This window comes from Thamnophis sirtalis, unplaced genomic scaffold, assembly GCF_051295495.1.
Source record: "Thamnophis sirtalis isolate CommonGarterSnake01/CBP01778 unplaced genomic scaffold, rThaSir2_p1.2 scaffold_6, whole genome shotgun sequence".
NCBI classification, from domain to species: domain Eukaryota; kingdom Metazoa; phylum Chordata; class Lepidosauria; order Squamata; family Natricidae; genus Thamnophis; species Thamnophis sirtalis.
The window spans coordinates 39779571-39802614 of NW_028261386.1; the positions used below are offsets into that span (position 1 = coordinate 39779571).

Below are 23044 nucleotides of genomic sequence, written 5' to 3' on the forward strand. Positions count from 1 at the left end.
TTATCTTGAAAACTGACTTTACTAAATCAAGTAACAAATAGAAATATTTCTTTTCCCAAAGTTAAGCTTCACTTTCCGACACCCAAATGATCATTATGAAAGTACCATCAATCTTTAAACAGAAAGCAACAGAACAAGTGCTGAATGTATTTATGGCTAAACTCCAGCTGAATTAGTGGCAGCAAGTGGTCTTTATTAACAGAGAACTTTGAGTTTAAGATAATTCATTGGCAATTATTTTTGTATTTTGTATTTATTGCACATTTATAGGCCTCCCTTTTCTCTGAGGGGACTCAGGGCGGCTTACAATCAAAGGGGAAGGGAGTGTAGGACAATACAAAAAGAAATGTGAACAAAAGTAAATTAAACAATAAAACTCAACATTCACTCGGCATTCGGGAGGGGCGAAAGTAGACTTATCCCCAGGCCTGACGGGCTAGCCAGTTCTTGAGGGCTGTGCGGAAGGCCTGGACGGTGGTGAGGGTATGAATCTCCACGGGGAGATTGTTCCATAGTGTCGGAGCCGCAACAGAGAAGGCTCTCCTCCGAGTAGTTGCCAGTCGGCACTGACTGGCGGATGGAATACGGAGGAGGCCAACTCTATGCGATCTGATGGGATGCAGGGAGGTAATTGGCAGAAGGCGGTCTCTCAAATAGCCAGATCCACTACCATGGAGCGCTTTATAGGTGGTGAGTAGGACCTTGAAGTGCACCCGGAGATCAACAGGTAGCCAGTGCAGCTCACGGAGGATCGGTGTTATGTGGGCGAACCGTGGTGCGCCCACGATCACTCGCGCGGCCGCATTCTGGACTAGCTGAAGTCTCCGGATGCTCTTCAAGGGCAGCCCCATGTAGAGCACATTGCAGTATTCCAGCCTGGAGATCACAAGGGCTCGAGTGACTGTTGTGAGGGCCTCCCGATTCAGGTAGGGCCGCAACTGGCGCACCAGGCGAACCTGGGCAAATGCCCCCCTGGTCACAGCTGAGAGATGGTGGTCAAAAGTCAGCTGTGGGTCCAGGAGGACTCCCAAGTTGCGGGCCCTTTCTGAGGGGTGTAAGTTTTGTCCCCCCAGCCTGAGTGATGGTATGTTGGTCAAATTTTTGGGAGGAAAACACAACAGCCACTCGGTCTTGTCTGGGTTGAGTATCAGCTTGTTTGCTCTCATCCAGTCTTTAACGGCCTCAAGACCCCGGTTCATCACATCCACCGCTTCATTGAGTTGGCACGGGGCGGACAGATACAACTGTGTATCGTCCGCATATTGGTGGTATTTTATCCCGTGCCTCCGAATGATCTCGCCCAGCGGTTTCATGTAAATGTTAAATAGTAGGGGGGATAGGACCGACCCCTGCGGCACCCCATACGTTAGGGGCCTCAGGGACGATCTCTGTCCCCCTACCAACACCGACTGCGACCTGTCCGAGAGATAGGAGGAGAACCACTGCAAAACAGTGCCGCCCACCCCTATCTCCCGCAGTCGTCGCAGAAGGATACCATGGTCGATGGCATCAAAAGCCGCTGAGAGGTCCAGGAGAACTAGGATGGAAGCATGGCCTCCATCCCTAGCTCTCCAGAGATCATCGGTCAATGCGACCAAAGCGGTTTCTGTGCTGTAACCGGGTCTGAAGCCAGACTGGAAGGGGTCAAGATAGTTAGCTTCCTCCAAGGTACGCTGAAGCTGGAGAGCCACCACCTTCTCAACAACCTTCCCCATGAAGGGGAGGTTGGAGACTGGATGATAGTTATTAAGGACAGCTGGATCCAAGGACGGTTTCTTCAGGAGGGGTCTCACCACCGCTGTCTTAAATTAAAATCTGCCAATGAAACTTATTTTTTTGCATTATGAGGAATTTCTGCATTTGTGCAAGGATGGAACAGCAGTAGTTCACAAAGTCACCTCCACTGAGAGAGGAAAGACAAATCTTTTTCATACACCAAATATATCATTTTTTTTCAAAGAAGTAAGAATTGATGATATTATTCTTCAAATTAGTGTTATACGGTCACAGAAATTGTGTATATCACTTAATTCTTGGTTAGGTTAAACGTTTCAAATCTTTTTTTCTATCATGGGCCACAATTTTCATCACTTTACCTGAATTTCAGTATTATCATTCTCACAGATCGTAAAATCTGGAAAGAGTTACACAATCTGATTTTTCAAGTCCTATTTAGGCCGCTCAGCTATGAAGGAATTAATGGCCTATTCATTTCTCTCTCAGTCTAACTTCCCCCACAGGGTTGTTGTAGGGAAATAGGAGGAGGAAAGTATGTTGGATACATTCACTGCCTTATTTGTAAAAATAAGAAAGGTGCAAAATGAATGAATGAATATCAACCAACTTGAAATGTCCTAAAAAGTGATCTATGTAGAAAGACTGAAATCTCAAAGAGGGGAAATGGTACCATATTTGTGCTGTAGAATCCATGGCTGGGAAGATATGCCTAATTCCCAACAGCCAATTTACTATACTTACAATTATCATACTCTTATACACAGGATATACCCATGTTTCCCCGAAAATAAGGCCAGGTCTTATTTTCTTTTGAGCCCCAAAATAAGCACTAAGGCTTGTTTTCAGGGGATATCTATTTTTTCCATGTACTTTAACAGTACATGGGAGACCCACTTTTCTGCTTGCTTGCATCGGGCAGGAGGCCATGTGGTGCACCAGTGCCACTGCCATGAGGCGGGTGGTGGTAGAGTTACCCCATGTGCCCCCTCTGGCTTACCTCAGGGCCCCCACAGTCAGGCCAGTCACACCCCAACAACAGCCTTGCCTTGTGGCTGCATCACCAACACACTACTCGGTCTCTTGTTCTGTTATGGCCATGAGCAAGGACAAGAAGTGAGCCAGCAGCCATGTGGGCTGCTGCTGCACATGGCTGCTGCTGCTGCTCCCATCATGAGGCAGGTGTCAGGGTGTGGATGGCCTGGATGCAGGGGTCCTGAGGCAAGTCAGTGTGGGATGCCTAGGGCATCTCCACCCCCCCCCCTTCGTGGCCGCGGCACTGTGAGCAACCATACAGAATGGGGATAGGGCTGACTGTGCAGGCTCTTAAGTAGAGCTTATATGAGGCACACAGATAAAAAACTAAGGCTTATTTTCAGGATAAGTCTTATTTTCAGGGAAACAGGACATTTAACATATATGAGCACCATTTTCCTAACAGCCTCAGTTGGTGGTTTTATTTCCAGTTTTGGTGGTCAATGTTTTTTTCTAATAGCAGTTTGTTCTCTTTGTCATGCCGTTCAATTTCCTATGTAGCCCACATGTGAGAATTGTCTGTTGGGACAAGGTGTTGATGGTATAAAAATAATAATATGGTATTTAATGTTTTGAAAACAGAAAATATATAGCTATCATCAAATGCCCTCTAATACTAATGAAGCTGGGATATACAATGAACTATCTTTCCTGAATGAGTAATATCCTGTTAGTTGTTTCCAAAATACAATTTCTGTTCAATAGGAATATATATATATATATATATATATATATATATATATATATATATATATATATATATATATATATATATATATATATATATATATATATATATATATATATATATATATATATAAAACCTGTGTAATACAAATGCACTAGATAGCTAAAGGACATCAGGTTTTGGCAATTAATTAATAATTGCCACAGGCACAGAACCTACAGGCTTTCATTATATTTTGGGTGCAGTGAGAGGTTAGTCTAGCTATCTGGCTTTCAATATGTATCAGTTTGGTTCATCTTTTTTGTTTATTTGTGACTTAGTATTTGATCAAAGGTAATCAATCCTTTCCTTTCAATCCCTTAGAGAAAGTGGGCATCCTACTTTCCCTTCGTCTCCTTGGCAATCGTCCCCCTCACCAATTGAAGTTACAAATGGATATTATAGGCAAGTAGGCAGTTTCAAGTTGCCTATAAAACTGTCTGGCTTAATTTTACCTGCATGTATCAGTAGTATTTACATTCTCCAAAATGATCCACACTGCAAAAGGAGATTGCAAAAATTTGTACTAAGGTTTTGTGATATTTGGCACTATGGTATATGTGAAAGCTATAATTACTTGAAGAACCATCATAAAACCATTGCTCAGATTTTTGAGGAAAAGAAGCTGAGAATAGCCAGCCTGCACCTGATGCTCTGAGACAGTCAAAATAAAAAAAATAAATTTTATAAATAAATACAATAAGAAAATAAGAAATCTATATGGTCCTAATCTGAATATTAGGCCAAATGAGGTATACTAAAATATACTAGTATACTATACTAAAATGCATTTTTTTTGTATTTAAGACTCTATATGGGAAGGTACTGTTGATGAGATTGTTCCATTAAAAATAATCTTCTTTATTAGTGAACAAGTTTTTGTTTTTGATTTTAGCATTTTGGATATGTAGTGAACAACATACATGCTGTAAAATGAAAGGGTGAGATCCATGTTCCCTAGATGATTAAACCAAACTTAAGACCTTCAGAAACAGAATGAAAATATAGTTGGCTGTACCAGTCCAGATTATAGGAGAGAGATAATGATTTTGAATGTTTTCCCTTTGGATACATTCAAAATTTAAAAAATAACATGACGAGAAGAAAAGTTTAATACAGATCAACCTCCACAGTACTACTTTTAATTTGCAAGAATATAATTCTCCCACTAAAAGGCTCTGGATGATCCAGTGTACTGTAATATACTAGAACTCTGCCATGTTCTCTTTGCACTGCATCTATGCCTATTTTAAGAATTTTAAAAATTTGACAATCATATTAGAAATAGGCTAGGGTGCTTATGTTTCAGAAGAAAAAAGAAATTATCGTTTCACCTGTCATCACAGTAAGTAAATTTCATGTCCATGCTATGACGGCTCAGGAAAGTCTTGCTGTCCAGTGGAATATCAGTATTGGAAGGATGCTGAATGGGCTCACACATCAGAACAAGGCAGGATAAGAGTGGCTCTTTAAAACCACACAGAGCATGAGGGGGACAGGTATTATAGACCTTAATTTGTCCGGTGCAGTGCAAAACCTGAAATGTAAACATTGTTTGTTTATATAATTATATTATTATAACATTGAACAATGGGGGGAAAAATTGGACTGGATTTTTCAACCATTGTTACTAAAGTTACCTTCCATGTGGCAGATTTGAGATTTACAGTTCTGCCCCTGTTAGTAACAGTGCATTTCATTCTCATGAAGAAGTCACGTTCCAGGGACATCTCTTTATTTTTTTTCCCACAACCTGGACCTAAGAAAAAGAAAAAGAAACCTAATTATATTAGCTCTGGAAATATATATCAGCTCACTTTCTGGCAGAATTTCCAAGGTTTAAATCTTTACTTTGGATCTCATCTTATAAGATGATTAAAATGTTGCAGGATAAACTAGTTATTGCTTTATTGATAATCAGATTTTAATGAGCAGATAGCTCAGGTTTAAGGAAATCATCACTTTTATAATATAAAAAAGCTAGCTTCACAATTTCATTACTGTAACTCTGCTACCTTTCTGAGTGATTATTAATTAAATAAGGTTACCATTGTCCCAGAATAGTTTTCTGTTCTGTTGGTTACATTCCAAAGCCTTTATTACCCATAAGGATCCATAGTTTCCTGACTCTCTAGATCACTGTTTCTCAACCTGGATAACTTTAAGAGGTGTGAACATTGACTCCCAGAATTCCTCAGCCACTATAGTTAGCTGGGGAATTCTGGGAGTTGAAGGCCACAAATCTTAAACTTGTCTAGGTTGAGAAATATTGCTCTAGATTTCCTCTTGGATGGGTAGCGGATGTTATAATAAGCTCCCTCACCCAATACTATTTTCTGCAGAAGGAACTAACTACTTTAATCAGGAAAAAAAAAACCAGAAAAATCATGTGACATCTTAAAGGCTAACGCATTTAATATGGTATGTAATTATACATGCAGTGTTTCAATAGATATGGTTAAAACAAATAAAAATAAATAATATTCCACAAATGTATTACTGCCTATAAACTTTTTTAATTATTTAACTAGGTTTATTCTGACAGATTTTAGCAAAATATCTTCCTTTCCATCCAATTTCCAACTTCCCAGTTTCTATAACATAGACCCTGCTATTGTCCTCATATGCTAAGGAGAAGTGGGGAATGAAAAGGTCAATCTAGTTTCCCCCCTCCCTCAGTATCAATTTTTTTCTGTCTAATCTATATGCAGACAGAATTAAAGAAAGGGATGGGTAGATTGCACTTGACTTTGGCTCCCTACCCTTCCATCAAATGTCACAACTGGCATGAAAGCATCTTTCAGCTATTATCCTTACTATGGCATAAAATATAAGTTTGATGGACGGCTAGTCTGGTAGGTTTAATCTAGCATGTCTATGAAGTATGTCCATCAAAATATACTCAAGACTTTGCACAAGCATTTTCCATGGGTGAATCTAAAAGAAGTGACAAACAGCTAAAGAGGTATGGGAAATAGGGAGGGAAGGAGTACTCTGGTTATGCTAAATCTATGCTCACTAGGAACCTGAATAATAGGTGATGGTTGGTAGCAATGAAGGTGAGAAGTGGTGATGGGGAGGACTGCACAGCCCTTCTCCACCATTGTCCATAAGTATTGGATCTGAGCAACAATTGTTAGGAAGGGGCACTGGATAGCAATATCTCCTTTTCAGTACAGCTATTACTGGATATCCTATTCATTTTCACCAGGAACATGGCTTTCAAAATGCTTTCAGAAGAATCCTGGATAACAGCTGACTGATAATGGGGCTAGTATACCATCACCAAGACATCTCTGTTGCAGGGGTGGGTTCCGGCTGGCACTACTGCCGGTTTGCTCATGTGAGCGCTTTGCTGATGGTGCCGACCGGGGAACCGGTTTGGGGGTATGGCAGGCCTGGGTCGCTGCTGATTCCAGTGACCCAGGCCACCAAACCAGTACCAGTTTGGCCAAACTGGTCTGAACCGGTAGGAACCCACCACTGCTTTGTTGCTTCACAACACAGACACACCTCTACACAATTTGGCTGCTATAATTCAGGATTCTTCTCAATACAGTCAACTACTATTTGAGTTGGTTCATCTTTTCAAGTCAGGTCCCCCAAGCTATAGATCAGCCCAGAAACTTGGTAGGTAAAGGGGAATCATCCCAATTTAAAAAGGCTGGATTCTCCTGATATTCCTGTATCAACCTAGATGAAAGAACTAGAGGGATACAGGGATGAGGATATGCCCACACTAGCACAAAGTTACAATTGGGAGTCCCTGACTGCACCACCAGCCAGGGATCATTTGTCCACAAATAATGTGTACATGTAATGCAACTCTGAAAACCCATTCTCAGGGTTATAATAAATCCTCCAGGGGATCAAGTATATTTAAAAACATTACTTACCATTTTTCAAGCTTAGATTTTCCCGAATTTCTTCATGATCGCATGGGTGAGTGAAATCAAAAATGCTGTGGCCGGTCAATTCCACCTAGAAAAATGAGGAAAACAAACAAACCAAGAATGGTATTTCTATCTTGTTGGCAGAAAAGGCAGAATAAAATCAACTGAGAAAAAATGAAGAAATAAAAAAAATACAAAATGTATTCATCTGTACAATGAGTGAAATAGATAGACAGACAGATCGATGAAAATTTCATCTATCTTCAAACACACAAAAACCATATGAAGGAATGTGATAAAAGCAACGTTAAAGATGGACAGCTCCATGTAGAACATATTGCAGTAATCCACATATGCAAGGATAAAAGTATAGATGACCAAGAGAAAGGATTCCTAGGATAGGAAACATTTACCACTGCATAGATACAACCTCATATCATTTCTTGGCAGGCCTTAATCAACCAGGAGGGAGATGGTTCTAATAAGCAGGTAAACAGACTGATAGTTATGAGGATCCTATCAATTTTCTTAAGAGTCACAGGATCAAAAGCTTTGCAGGTAATTGCCACTGTTTCATCTGACTTGGAGAAATCAGTGCTGAGAATTCTGATCAAGCAAGTTAAATAATTAACCACTTGAGTGTTGTGGTCCATTGGTCTGCAGAGCTGCCAGCATAGTTGAACAGCGAGGAGGTTGGGGAGGAACATGGGCCAGTCCTGGAGTTTGGGGAAGGCTTGGACGAAGGCTCTGTGTCAGAGACGGAGAGGGGGCCAGGGCCATCTGGGAGTTATGTGCTGCCTCCGGAGCCTGCGGAGTCGGACAGCAGCAAGACAAAGGAACAGGCTCCCCTGTTCCCAGTGCGCATATGCACAGAGCTGCCAGAAGGCAAGAATAATTAAGACAGAAGGGATGACTCGGGAGTAAGACTTGGAGGTGATTGGCCCCTTCCATAGAACATAAAGGAGGAGCAAAGGCATGTGAACCTTTGCAGGAAGCAACTTGGTTCATGGTGGTCAGGTTACCTTCTGAAGCTCCATTTTGACTCTTTGCTCCATGTGGTCTTGCCAAGCTAATTGGCAGCGTGTCAAGAAAGATAAAGGTGGGTGCTTATCAGCCTTATCCCGAAGGACTTTGGCAGCGTACTGCAGGACTCCTTACAACTATTTAGGACTCTTTATGGGCTGCGAATGAACATAATTCACAGCCTTTGAAATAAAAAGAAGGTTCTGGGGACTAAGCATGTGCTTTTTACTGTCTCAGGAAGCCTATGTCAGAACATTGAGGTTGACTCAGCAGGTGCAGATGTGGGAGGAAATAGATGAAAAGGGACCAAATCCTTGCAGAATTCCCAATTTGAGGATGCATCAGAAGTTTTGGAGCACTTGAGCATGGGGTTTCTTTAGAAGCAAAGGCACAAGTACCCGTAACAGAATTATACAACAATCTGGTCCCAATTCCCATGGTACTCCCATTCCAGATGGAGATTAAAACATCAACTGAACTCCAAGAAAAATATGAATCTGGTCCATTAGATACCTGGCACATTCTGATCAAATAATGTCTTTCTTCCTGCTGAAGGAAGGGGCAGCCTGTTAGCTCAAAAGCAACCAGACAGTCATCTGATTCTTACACAGGACTGATGCTAACGTTCTCCACTTTCAAATTATGTTGAACTGTCCTGAGATAAAAAGCAGATCTAGCACATTATTACCTCCGTGCGTTGGGCTTTCAGTAACTTAGGTCAATCTATGGCAGTCATGGTAACCATGTGAACTCCTGTGTTAATGCCACATTAAGGAAATTTAAAAACTGCTAAAATTATCAAGCTTGAAGACTCCATGGACACCTCAACCCCGGGCAATGAAGTTGCTGCATAGCAGGAAGTCCAGAAAGCAGCAACACATCCACCTGTTTCCTAGACCCCAATTTCAATCACGGGGATTCATATTCAGTTTTCTGGAGTGCAAAGCCTCTGAAAACCATTAAGGCTTCCTGAATGACAACTGCTATTCTATCCTCTCTGTTCAGGGATCACAGCTAGTTCTAAATTTGAAATCCATCTGGGCAAACCTCAGAGAAAAAATACTTCTCTTCAATCCAACCCTTGTCTCAGTTACATATGCCACATTGACTGCCTCACCCATGATAAGGTCATGAATGAGGAGTATTGCTACCACCAGCCTGGCTTTTAACAGTACCAGATGTAGACCAGGGTTGATCATCCTGTGAACAGTGTTGTACAGACTTGCCCTTATCAGTAATACGTTCAAACTCACCCAGATCTTTAGCTGAACTCTAGACAATAATGGGAACCAAAACAAATCATCATTGTGAAATGAAAAAAAATATAGGAAGCCAGAAGGAGGATGCAGGGCCTAATCCTACCTGTACAAAATATCTCACACCCTCTAGCCAAACCAGTAGTATGATTTATTGGGCAAATATACGCGTACAAATCCCTATTCTTCTACACTACACAGCTATATACATAGAACTTGTATGGCTTCAGGGCATCTTCTTGTGTCTCTAATCCTACACAAATGAATTGGTCTCTTCATGGAACAATGCTGCATATATAACAGAACAAGTATTTTTTATCTCTCTGAGATATACAGAAAATATTTTGTTCAATCTTATTTTTTAAAAAAATCCTTCACCAAGAGCAGAATGTGAGAAGGAGCAGAGAGTCATATCCAACTTGTATGAAAAATCAGTAGATAAAACTCTTACCTGTGTCAAGCCCATATATTTGCTGATGTTTTCAGATAAAAAGATCATGTCTCCATCCTGTGTGATGACAGTGATAAAACCCTCTAAAGCTTTCAGGTACAAGTTATCCAGCTGTTGATCTGTCTCAATTCCTCTCTCATTGTGGGTGCAGACTGTAGGCATGGGTTGTGGGAAACGGAGCCGAATGGAAGTAAAAAGGGAAAGATAGTAAGCAATTAACAACCAAATCCTACTGATCCATCCCTATATGCAATAAATACATAATTTAACTAGAAAGTAACAATACAGTTATTTTAAAGTAATGGTAAATTATACCGTGACCCGTCAAAACCGCAGTCCACTAAAGCGCGCCCGATTAAAGCGCGTACCTGACGTCATCAGCAGCGTGACAAATACGACCGCGGAAAAAAGAGGGCGCTTTAAAAAGCGCTTTTAAAGCAAGCCAATTCACATAAAGGTAAGGGTCAATGTTCCCTCTAATTTTTTTTCAGTGTGAGCGGAAAAGTATAGTGTTTGAGCGGCACATTTTCATGCCTGAGCACCTGAATTTTTTTCACAGATGTCACCTAAGACAACAACGAAATCAGTATTATTTGAAACTCAAAGTTATGTTTATTCAAGGTACCCGCTTAATTAAAAGTGTTATATAATATCAGTATCACTTAACAACGGTCCTGCTTAGCAACCAAAATGTTGGCTCAGAAACTCTGGCATTGAAGCGTGCAAGTCTTAAAGCTGTCAAGTTACAAGACCCTCGCACCCCTAACCCTTTAGGAAAAAAACCCCAGGGGTCTTCAAACCTGACAGCTTTAAGCCTTGTGGACTTCAACTCCCAGAATTCCTCCTCCAGTCATGTTGCAGCAACGTCATCTGCGTGGATCTGCTCCATCTTCGGTTTTTTCACAGGAGGCAGGGCTGCTGCTGAAGATGCCAACGAGCCCCCACCGCCACTAGAATATGCATTTGTTTAGCATGACATAGAATAGTCTTTCAACCAGAAGTATGGAATAAAAGAGAGACTGATAAATATTAAAAAAAATAAAACCAAAAAGCAGCTATTTATTTGAGTTCTAGATAAACATTTAGTTCAGAAGAGATTAGAATAGAACAGAGAAAGAATAGAATATAGAGAATACAATAGAAATAGAATTGGAAGGGACCTTGGAGGTCTTCTAGTCCAACCCCCTGCCTAGGCAGGAAACCCTACACTACTTAAGACAAACGGTTATCCAAAATCTTCTTTAAAACTTCCAGTGTTGGAGCATTCCCAACTTCTGGAGGCAAGTTGGTCCATTGGTTAATTGTTCTCACTGTCAGGAAATTTATCCTTAGTTCTAGGTTGCTTCTCTCCTTGATTAGTTTCCATCCATTGCTTCTTGTCCAGCCTTCAGGTGCCTTGGAGAATAGTTTGACTCCCTCTTCTTTGGAGCAACCCTGGGCCCTGAGATATTGGAAGACTGCTATCATGTCTCCCCTAGTCCTTCTTTTCATCAAACTGGACATACCCAGTTCCTACAACCGTTCTTTATATGTCAATATCATTTAGACAAAGTTGATCCCCTTATTCTCCACTCCAGAACCTTGGAGTTTGAAGTTCTTTGGTTCTCTTCTCCCACCCTCTGTGTTCCCACGAGGGGATTAGCATCATAGCTCAACTGCCCCCCTCCCACCCATAAAGACCAGGAGAGCATCGCTGCGCATAGCCAAATGCTACCATAGCAACTATGGCGTTGTCTGATGTCTTTCTTGCACGCTAAGATGGACTGACGGGGTGAAGCATAGCTTGCATTGTCCCTACTAGTGTGGATTCTTTTCCCAGCCTTGGTCACTTTACGAGGGGTGGACTTCAGTTCCCAGAATTCTTCAGCCAGGGAAATTCTGGGAGCTGAAGTCCTCCGTCTCTCCCTTATTCCTGTTTCCTTTTCCTTCATTATATTCAATTGTTTCCATATTAAGTGTAATTCTTCCTTCCTAACATTTTTCCATTTTTTCCCTTATATTCTTTTCCATTTCAACATTGTCTTTGTTCCTTCCATTCTTTCTTCCTTCTTTCAATCCTTCCAATATTTTTTCCTTCATTCCCTTGTCTGTTTCAATATTAAATACATTTCTTCCTTTCTTCCTATACTTTTTTCCATTTTCTTCCTTATATTCTTTTCCATTTCAACATTGTCTTCCTTTTTTCCTTCCTTCCTTCCTATACGTCTTTCCATTTTCTTCCTTATATTATCTTTTCTGTTTCAACAGTCTTTGTTTCTTTCTTTCTTCCTTCCTTCCCTTCCTATACTTCTTCTTTCATTCATTATATTTTCTTTTCCATTTCAATATTAAGTGTAATTCTTTGTTCCTCCTTCCTTCTTTCAATCCTTCCAATACTTTTTCCTTCATTCTCTTTTCCTTCAATATTAAGTGCAATTCCTTCCTTCCTTCCTTCCTTCCTAAGTTATTTCCATTTTCTTCCTTATATAATATTTTCTGTTTCAACATAAAGTGCCTTCCTTCCTTCCCTCCCTCCCATCCCTTTCTTTATGTTTTCTTCATGCTTTCTTTTCTTTTTCCTCTGCTCTTTTTAAATCCCCCCCCCTTCTTCTCCTCCTCTACATTTAGGTTGGATTAGTTTGTACAATGGTCATCAAACTTCTGAAGTAAAAATAAATAAATAAATCATATTTAAGAAGAAGAAGAAAAAGGAAGACGTTTTTAGTTAAGTCAAACGTTTTAATAAAAGTTTCATCTTTTAAGATTTGTCCAACACATCCAATTGTAACCTTAACAGTAAAGAATATCACCCCAGCTGCTAAAGGTTCAACCAGTCTGAGAACCATTGAAAAGACAACAGTGCAAAATCCAAAAGACACAACTTCCTCACCGCCATTGCTTTGGTACCAAATCTTTGAGGAAGGGGCTCCAGAAAGAAGGAGGAGGAGGAGGAGGAGGAGGAAACCAAAGAGAGGCTTTTACCGAGTCTGCGCCCCACAGCCAGGACTGTCCTTGCGCCCCTCAAGCCGCGTTTCTTCCCCGCAAAGCCCTTCGGGCAACCCGAGAGTTCCTTTTGGCGCCAGAAGGGCTTTGCAGGAAGAAACGCGGCGTTTCTTCCTGCAAAGCCCTTCTGGCGTCAAGCGGAACTCTCGGGTTGCCCGAAGGGCTTTGCGGGGAAGAAACGCGGCTTGAGGGGCGCAAGGACAGTCCTGGCTGTGGGGCGCAGACTCGGTAAAAGCCTCTCTTTGGTTTCCTCCTCCTCCCCCTCCTTCCACAGTCTGAGTGACGCTGCCGCCAGGCTGAGAGCTGCCGCTGAAACAAGTTTGGGAAGGTCCTTTGCGGGCGGCCAGTTCTAGCCGCCTGCAAAGGACTCCCCCACGTTTGCTTTGAAAGAAACCTCTGCGCGGGAGTTAGAAACCTCTGCGCGGGGGTTTCTTGCCATGTGCGCGGCCGCGCGGCCGCGCACCTTAGAGGGAACAGTGGTAAGGGTTAGGTTTAGGGTTAGGGTTAGGGTTAGGTTAAGCGTTAGGGTTAGGTTTAGGGTTAGGTTAAGGGTTAGCGTTAGGTTTAGCGTTAGGTTAAGGTTAGGTATAGGGTTAGGTTTAGGTTAAGGGTTAGGGTTAAGGGTTAGGTTTAGGGTTAGGTTTGGGGGGGGGTTAGGTTTAGATTTACCCTTTAATTTTAAGTTTACCGCTCACAGCGTGCTGTTTTCATCACGCTGTGATGACGTCACATACGTGCTTTCGTCGAGCGCACTTTACTCTACCGCGGTTTTGTGGTGGAACCAATTATACAGTGAGATGTTGAATCTTATACCCAGTTAGCATTAAGTCCTAAAGAGGAGAGTGGACTGTAGTGTATATTCAATTAAATATACATATAAGATAGCACTAGAAATAGGATATTGTCTACTTATTGCATAGGAAGGAACATCAGCAAAAATATTCAAAGATATTTATGTAGAAATTACATATGATAATTAATATACTGTAGTAGGATATAAATTTTGAAGTAATTCCTATAAATTCATTGCTCAATAAATCTCAATATATCAATCTCAGATTTTTAATAGATGGACTTTGTTAAGATGCGAATTGTTAATGTCAGGGAACTGTAATTCTTTGATCTCCGTCTTCAAGAAAACATCTTGCCTGATGTAGTTGCTGGAAAATTACATACATTGTAAGAACATTATCAGTAACACTATCCATTGGTGGAAAAAATGGATCATTCTAGAGTTTCCCTATATAATCCTCCCCAATGTTGATGCAATTACCATACTTACTATTTTACCAGGACTAAGCAAACACAATTGTAGCACATTTCAGTATCATATATGTAAATCAGATGTTAAGTCATAGTAACCCAAACACAGAATCATTACAGAAAAGAAAAATAGGTCTAGGACCTAGCCATCCATGACTTCCCATTTTTAGCTTGTCATTTCTATCTTTTTATTAGTTTATAACATAAAATACAAAAATACAAAATGGGAAAAGCAGGGGAGGAAAAAGAGAAGAGAAAAGTGTAGTGAAGAAGTGAAAAGGAACAAAGGACATTGACTTCCGACTCCTTTTGGTGTATTAGAAATAAGAAGTAATATCGAACCTCAACTTTTTACTTTTACATAATAGTATAAACTAACCATTTCTATAACAGCAAATCTACATAATCAGTAAAACCCAAAACCAAAGTTTCATTTTTTTCCACCTCAAGCACAAAGTTCAGAAGTGGTTTTCAATTAGAAGCGAAAGTACTTGTTTTTTTTTCTTTTATCAAAGCAGTGAATTTAGCCTTCTCTGCTAACTCCATCAGCTTTTGCAACCATTCATCCATTGTGGGGATTAAAGTGTCCTTCCATTTTTGTGCATAAAATAATCTTGCTGCCATCAACAAATGTAACATGAAAGTTACATTCCCTCCCCCAAGTCTTTTTCCATTAAATCCAAGAGAAAAGTTTTAATTATTGTTTTCATTCCTTTTTCATTTTGCCAGCTATTAATTCTTTCTTTTCCTTTATATTTGTCTTTTATTTTTCTTAACTTTGCCTTTTCTTGTTGACACATACCTACCATCTATAGCAGCAAACAAATTGATTCTGTTTTAGTACACTCTAGAAATGCAGAGAAACAAGTATTATGAGCTAGGAAGATTTTGTTACAAGTAATCACTAGTGGCAAATTTAATAGGGGGCTTAAAGGTCACCACTGTTTTAGATTCTCAGCTCTACCCTCTTATTTTGCAACATGGGCATACCAAAATGGGCAGAAAGGAGGGTAGGTGTAAGAGTTATTGAGAATTGTATTTTCACACAATTAATTTTACATAATGTTTTATAAATAAATATTTCCTATATTTTGGTAAAATCAGAAAAGTTTGCTAGCATCACTGGTCACAGAAAACTACATTAATTGCTTCAAAATTAAGCAATCAAAGAATCATTTCCTCCTCTTCCTCCTCCTCCTCCCCCCCATCCCAAATCACATTTGAAATATAACTGAATCTCAGGATCAAACATGCATATTATGTAGAAGGTCTATTCACAGAAGGTAAAGCTAAAGTTTGTTAGGATACCGTCCCTCATCCTGGTTCCACCAAAGCCAATGTTCATGTTTGTTGGGGAGGTTTGGGAAGGGTCAATCAAATTGGGAAAAAGTACTAGACACTTATATAGCTTTATGTATTATCTTGACTGCAATTTTGGTTCATTAATGACATTATCTAGTATAGGAAATAAGTTTCCATCTCTAGCAAATTACTTTCATTAGACGTTGGTGAAAGATAGATGGATATTTAACAGAAAGGACTGTTAACAGATATAGATATACATACTTTTAAAAAAAATGCAGTGTTAAAAAACTACAAATTGTTATGATTTCACCAATTATCTCAGAATGGGCTGGAAACAGGGCTCAGTTTATGCACAATATGTCTTCTAACGGATTCATGCCCTTTAAAATGCCCTTTATGGAAGCAACAGCTTGTGGTAGTACAGAAATATTACCCAACAAAAGACTGGTTTTATTTTTTTCAATTTGGTTTAAAAATAACATGCGTAATTTTTCTTCTTCCAAAGGGATACAATTTTTAAAAAACCAGGAAAAATAAAATTTGAGATTTTTTAAAAATAATATTGCAGGTGAATGTAGTCAAATAGGTACCTTGGACTTTAAAAAAGTGATTTTAATCAACAAGGGCAGTGGCTAATATGATAATATTACCATACATGGGAAAATTAGCTCATGGAAGGTGGGCTTACACTAAAATGATCCTAAAAGTGGAACTGCAAACAGTTCCAATGAGGAAAAAAATGGAGTACCAAAGAATTCAATGTGGTTGAAAATCTGAAAATCTGAAACCTGAAAACAAACCAAAAGAACCCCCCCAAAATTGGACATAGTCAGGAAATGTAAAGAAGGATAGGTCACCAATGAAGTTCTGAAGTATGGTTCTGAAAGTACCTTATAGTTATAGTAATGGTGGGAAGGGAAAAAAAGCTCAAAATGTGATGAAATTAAGGGGGTGGGATGCTCAAAACCACAAATGCCTTGGTATTTTAAAAATGAAATAAAAAGAAAAGAATCATTATACCAATTGCTTTTGTGAAGATGCCAAAATTCAAGTAGTTAATAGAGAATAAGATTCTTGTCTCTGCAGTGCCTGAAGATCATTTGGTCACCTTTTGCCATTTAATCTCACTTTACCTTAACTCAAAAGTTTGTTACAAAGATAAAATCAAATAAAGGTATACTTTATATGTGTTAGACCAGGGGTCTCCAACCTTAGCAACTTTAAGCCTGGAGGACTTCAACTCCCAAAATTCCCCAGCCAGAGCTGGCTGGGGAATTCTGGGAGCTGAAGTCCTCCAGGCTTAAAGTTGCCACGGTTGGAGACACCTGTGTTAGACTGTCATGCAGGGAATGAAGGGAAGAGAAATTAATTTCCTCAGTGCAATCACACTGGTCATTGAACCAAAGGTCAGGAAGTGAACTGGTTCGCTGACATGGAATGGATGTTACAGAGTATGGGGCTTCCTTTCTATTTAGTTAGTCATTCAGACTGAGAAAGCACAGCATCCAATGTCCCAGATGTTTTAAAAAAGAATTTAGTAGAGAGAATTCATGGAGGAGGAAGCCATCAATCCGTGTTACCTGTAACATTGCTGTGCAAAGCTTCCATAGCAAAGGTTAATTATATGATATGGGGAATAAAGTATAACATGCCATATTATAGTATTTGGATGTTGGGGAGGTCAAAAACAGACAGTATAGTCATTCATTGATCCACCCATCCTATTAGTAGATAAGTAAGTTAAGAAATCTGGCTATGAAAAGAAATATGGGTACAGAATAAATGTCACCCATATTCCATAAATTATCTCTCAGCTAGTTACCATGTTCCTCTACTCTTTGTTCAATTTCTTACTTTTGTCTTACTTTTTCCTTTTCCTAAAAAAATGCTGTCACTGTGTATGATCACCTCTATTGTAATTTCCAGTTAACTCATTCTTTTTTTTGGCCTTTACGCTTTTCTTTTCGCAGCAAGACCTTTCCCAACAACACTACATGTGATGTATTGTGAAAAGGTAATATGGGGTGCAGAACAACTTGCTCAAGGCAACAGGATGGAAGCATCTTTTGGAGTCTAGCTCCAGAGAGCAGGAGTCAAAAAAGTGAATCTGATTTTCATCTGTACCTGCCATATATGGCAGCTACTTCCCTCTGCCTACTATTATAGCCGTCCCTATGAGAACAAAAAGGAAAGAAATGTGAAGACTTTGGGAAGCAGGAAAAATGACGAAATAGACTGAGAATTTGAAGCAGCTACTGGAACCATTGTCTTGAACCTCAATACACTTGAGCAGAAAAGGAAACAGTTTAGCTCACCCACCCATCTTGCTTGACTGTGGCTGTAAAATGAATATTGTCTTATGCTGTATTTAAATAATTTCCTAATGACATTTTGCAACAAGTGCCAAATATAGGCTCCTTTTCAGACAAAGGTATTTTCTAAATTAAGGTTTTTTGTTTGCTATCTGCAGTCAGATATTAGAGATGTGTTCCAAACAATGGAAAATGGAAGTTGCAGGAAAACTCCAAGCTATGCATATAGAAGTTATTATAAAACAGAGCTTTGGATAGGAACCACAGGAATTTACTTTAAACTAAGTCAGGACATTGATTCAGGCAGATGTCCTTTTCAAAATTGCCAGTCAATCCACTTTTAAGACTGCCCATTTATTAATGATTGAAAGGCTTGCAGATAGTTAAAACAATAAAAAGTAAAACAAACATGTTGGGAAGAACAAATCAGATATATTATATTACAGCTGGTACTCTGTGGGACGATTCAGAAAACTAACTCAGAGTCTGCCAGAACAGCCACATTTTAAAGTCTTCCCTGAAGGACAACAGGTTCAGGGCCAAAAGGGCCTTTGGGGCACTGGGCAGTGTACTATCCATAGCGAGATCCAGTTTGGTGTAGTGATTAAGGCAGGGTGTCAAACTAATTGCTTTGAGGGCCGGAACAGCATTGTAGTTCTCCTCCACAGGCTGGCTGGGGTGGGTGGGCAGCACCCTGCTGGCCAAAATGGGGTGCCACCTGGATGGCACCTACAGCACTCTGATGGTCAAAACCTGGGCTGAGTGACATTCATGTTCTAAATTAAATATAATAAGCTTTTATTGCACTGTATTAACTGTTCATTTCATTTTTACAGTACATAAAGCATATGATAAAGTAAAAATAACTAAGTCCATGGATGTATTGGAATGGACAGAATCTTTTATTTCCATCACACAGAGAACAAAAAAAATGCAGTATATGTCTGCGTGGCATAGCACTGCTACAATATTGAAGATAATATTTGGGTAGGAATACATAAATCACTTGACTTAATAATACTGGGAGGTTGTGCTATATTTGAAAATGACAGTCTTGTTCACAAGGAAAATTATCAGTTATGGAGAGTCAGTAAAATGCTAATAATCAATATATAACAAAATCTTGTCTTCTTAGGGGAAAAGTCTACTGTAATATTCAAAGATAATATTATTTCATGCTAAAAATAACCTTTGTAAACAAGTTTTGATTGATTCTTACTGTCAGGATGTGCATGGTTCTAAAGGAGAAGAACATGTTTCCACAGATGCTCATTCATTTCCTGTACTCCAACTTTTTAGACTGTAGCTAAGAATTAATAATCAGATTCTCTGTCCAAAAGTAAATGATTCAATTGAGATCCAAATCTGAAACTCAATTTTAAAAAAGTTGTCTACATTTGTGTGCATTTTATTTAATTTAAATATCACTATGCTAAATATAAAGCTGTTTCATGGATGGTATCAATCTATCTGAAAAGTTCATAAACTTTCCCCTGAAAAGTTCATAAAAATGCTAGAAATATGAGGAAGTAATATAAAAATCATCAAAACGTTACACAAAAAAAATGTGTTTTAAGATTTCAAGCATTTCCACAAACAATGTTTGCATGGCACCAAAAGTAATTCCATTCCTATGGCCAATTTAGCTATGATCAGGGGTGGTATTCAGCAGGTTCTGACCAGTTCTGGAGAACCAGTAGTGGAAATTTTGAGTAGTTTGGAGAATCAATAAATACCACCTTTGACTGGCCCCACTCCCATCTATTTTCTGCCTTCCAAGTTCCAGCTGATCGGGAGGAAATGGGGATTTTGCACAAAACTGCTAGATAACAAAGAGATGGCTGGTGGACCTGAGAAAGTAACTTTCATTCAACGGTTAAAGCCAATTTGTTGCACAATCATTTATGGTATTTCTGGATTTGCTCAAAGGCCAACCCTTATATTTACAGCGATGAAGCTCTGCAAAGCTTCTAGGTAGCTATTTTCCTTGGTGGGAACTTGTATTGTCCCACCTTCCATATTCCGTTTTCAACCTTCCTCACTTCTGCAAAGAAGTTTATTCTACAGTTGATTTAAAAATATATATATAACACAGAAAATGACAGCCTTGCATCTCTTCCTGAAAGCAACTCTTCTGTATTGAAACACAAACCCTTACTAAACAAATGCATAGAAGCTGAATAAAAATATGTTAAGGATGCAGCTTGATGTAAAACATTTCTTCATTTTGTCCTATTGGAAAATGAGAAGGAAGAACAGTTTGCCTTGTGGCATTCTGAGTGGATCAATGTCATTTATGGTGAAAGATAATGTGGGCAAGTTTTTAACTGGTTTTATATGAATGCAGAATAGAAATGGTGGCAAAATCTGTTGTGCTTAAAGAAATAAATAGAAAAGAGTTCAAGCAGGAGATAAATCCTTAATATTTGTAGGAAAATGATATGCTACTAATTGCATTAAATGGGTACTAAAGTTGCTACACAAATTGTTTAGAAAAGTATGTAAATTGTGGAAAATTAATAAAATCTGCTGGAAGAGCAGGTGGCAGTCACAGATAGGAGAACTGTATTGTGTGCCAGTTGCACCCTTTCCTGGATCAGAAATCCTTAGTGTAGTCACTTAGTCAATCAAACCCTAGTCACTGTAATGTGCTCCACATGGGGCTGCCTTTGAAGAGCATTTGGCATGGGCAGTTCTTGAGGCCCCTAAAATGGCCATATTATGCCATTGTTCTGTGAGTTCCACGGGCTGCCAGTTTGCTTCCAAGTACAGTTGAAAGTGTTGGTTATTACCTTTAATACAGTCTCATTCCAATGGGACTGACCCAGCCCACCAGTGCCAGCAGAAGAGTCATTCTTCTGTCTCATCTGTCAAGGAATTCTGGCTGGCAGCGTCCATGGTTCTTCGATGGCTTCTGCCCTTTGGAATGTCGTACCCCCTTCTCCCCCCTCCCCGGTGACATTTGCTTCCACCCTTCTGATCTCCATAAGAATATGACCTTGTTTTGCCAGATGGCTTGGGCCTCAAACAGGAAAATATCACGCTGGAGTGGTTGATGGATTAAGAATCAGAATCATAATAGAGCTGAAAAGGACCTTGGAGATCTTCAGGTCCAGCTCTCTGCTCCAACAGGAGATCCTATACCACTTCAGACAAGAGAAAAACCCACCTCACTCTTACGCATCCTGCTCCCCCCTCCCCATCTTTTAACTGCAATTTTAGTTTTGATTGGAATTCTATTTTATTGTTTTAGAAGTATTTATGTTTTAGAGTTTTATAGCTTTTAATGTTGTAATCTGTCCCAGAGTTGCTTCGAGGCAAGATGGATGGCAAATAAATCTAATCAATCAATAAAAATAAAATCTATATGATGAAAATTACAGATTTTCCAAGGTGCTTTTCCTTTTTATGATTTGCTGAGAAATTAGAAAACATAGAATAGTGCTTATCTTATACAGCATCTGATATTAAGTTTTCAAGTAATAGTTTGTGGAGTTTTTATACCCTGGTATTAGATGCATGAAATACTGAGAAGAAAAAGAATGAGAACAGCAGAAAGAGGACAATAGAATATACAAACCTGGCCACTCATTCTTTGAAGCACATTCTTGTTCATCGACATACAACCTCAACTGTCATACAATCTCTGTTACCGTTATTCAGAATTAACCCACAGTTCATTTGTGGATTTACTGCCAAATAATTGTTCTTGGGCTTGCAGTGGTGAAGTAAATTTGTTCATTTATATAATTTAGAAATTCCTGTGCATTATCTTAGAAATACTATATGCCAGTTTATCCAAAAATTTGCATTAATTATAAACGGGATCAGCTGTAGCCCATGATAGCTTTTTGGCTCTGCTAAATACAATTCAGACATCTTCCCTCCCAACTCACTTTTCTGGAATGGCTTTCTATCTGTTTCCTATCTCCCCCCATCACTTTTACCACAAATAGCCACAGGGCAGAGGGAGTTTCCTCCAGCTGCTTAGAGTAAAGGAGGGAGGGAGGGAGGGAGGGAGAGAGAGACAGACAGACAGAGAAAGAGAGACAGAGAGAACGTGCAAACGAAAAGGGAAACGAAATGAATTTCAGCAAAATGGGCAGCATAGAAGTTTGATAAATAAATAAAAATGATCCTTCAGAAAAATGACCAATATAACCTTTGTTTACTTAGCCTAAACTGAAAAGAGAAACATTCTCTGGGAATGTCTCTATTAGGGACAGGCAATGTGGTGCCCACAGCCCCTAATGAGCCAGTCGAAACCTCCCTTGAGGCCTAGGAAGTTCCCCACGCAACATGACTTCACTTATTTCCTTTGATGCTTTTAAGTTAAAAATATAAAAGGAAGGAAATATGCTGCAAAACAAAATACCATATTTATTTAAGAATGTCTCAAGGCTTCACATGGGACAATATACATTCTTAGAAAATAAAAATGGGAGAGTCAGCCACAAGATATACACACACACCTGTTGAGAAAAAATGTAGACACCATCCTGGGGAGTTACTATGGAATATAGCAGGAAACAATCTCACTATTTTGCTTTCTAATTAAAATATGTTTTGTGACCCACCTGGACAACTATTTTATCAACAAAGTTTCCTTGCTTTTATATTGTTGTTCTATAGCATATTCTCAAAACTCTAGCCAGTAATCAAAAAGAACATTTTCTTCTGTCCTAGACTATCTCAAGTTAATCACCTGGTTTATTTGGGGCAATCTAAAATGCTGAGGAGGGTTGATTATTATTATTTAAATGGAAGAACACTTCAGAAAACAAATGCTATAGTTTTAGGTAGGCAAACTGGAAAATCTTCCTGAAAGACAAATAAACCACTTCTATGTCATACCAATAAAGCTTCATGAATGTTTCCATTAAGTCAACAGGAGTTCAGCTCAACTTGAAGAAGTCTCTATATGACTTTTTTTCCTCTTACAGACCAGGGTTTGTAAACTCAAAGCCATATGAACATGGGCCTTAACTATGTTGATATGCATTGTCCAAGGCTAAAATGTCAGAAGTCACTTGAATTTCTTTTGTTTTATATATTTGCTTGGT

The 23044-nt window shown here is 39.3% G+C and overlaps 1 protein-coding gene and 1 long non-coding RNA gene across 5 annotated transcripts in view; one reads left to right on the forward strand and one right to left on the reverse strand.

The window, feature by feature from the left end:
• LOC148044954 (uncharacterized) overlaps positions 1-23044 on the forward strand; it is a 120547-nt gene that overhangs the window by 60130 nt on the left and 37373 nt on the right. The window lies entirely within an intron of this gene.
• The window catches only part of EPAS1 (endothelial PAS domain protein 1), a 114959-nt gene that overhangs the window by 34683 nt on the left and 57232 nt on the right, over positions 1-23044 (reverse strand). For all 4 annotated transcript variants that reach the window (XM_014065015.2, XM_087717689.1, XM_087717690.1 and 1 more), the window contains 4 exons: positions 10120-10271; positions 7393-7477; positions 5137-5255; positions 4831-5033 (listed from right to left, as the gene is read on the reverse strand). In XM_014065015.2, the coding sequence (XP_013920490.2) occupies positions 4831-5033; positions 5137-5255; positions 7393-7477; positions 10120-10271 (559 nt within the window). The remainder of the gene's footprint in view (positions 1-4830; positions 5034-5136; positions 5256-7392; positions 7478-10119; positions 10272-23044) is intronic.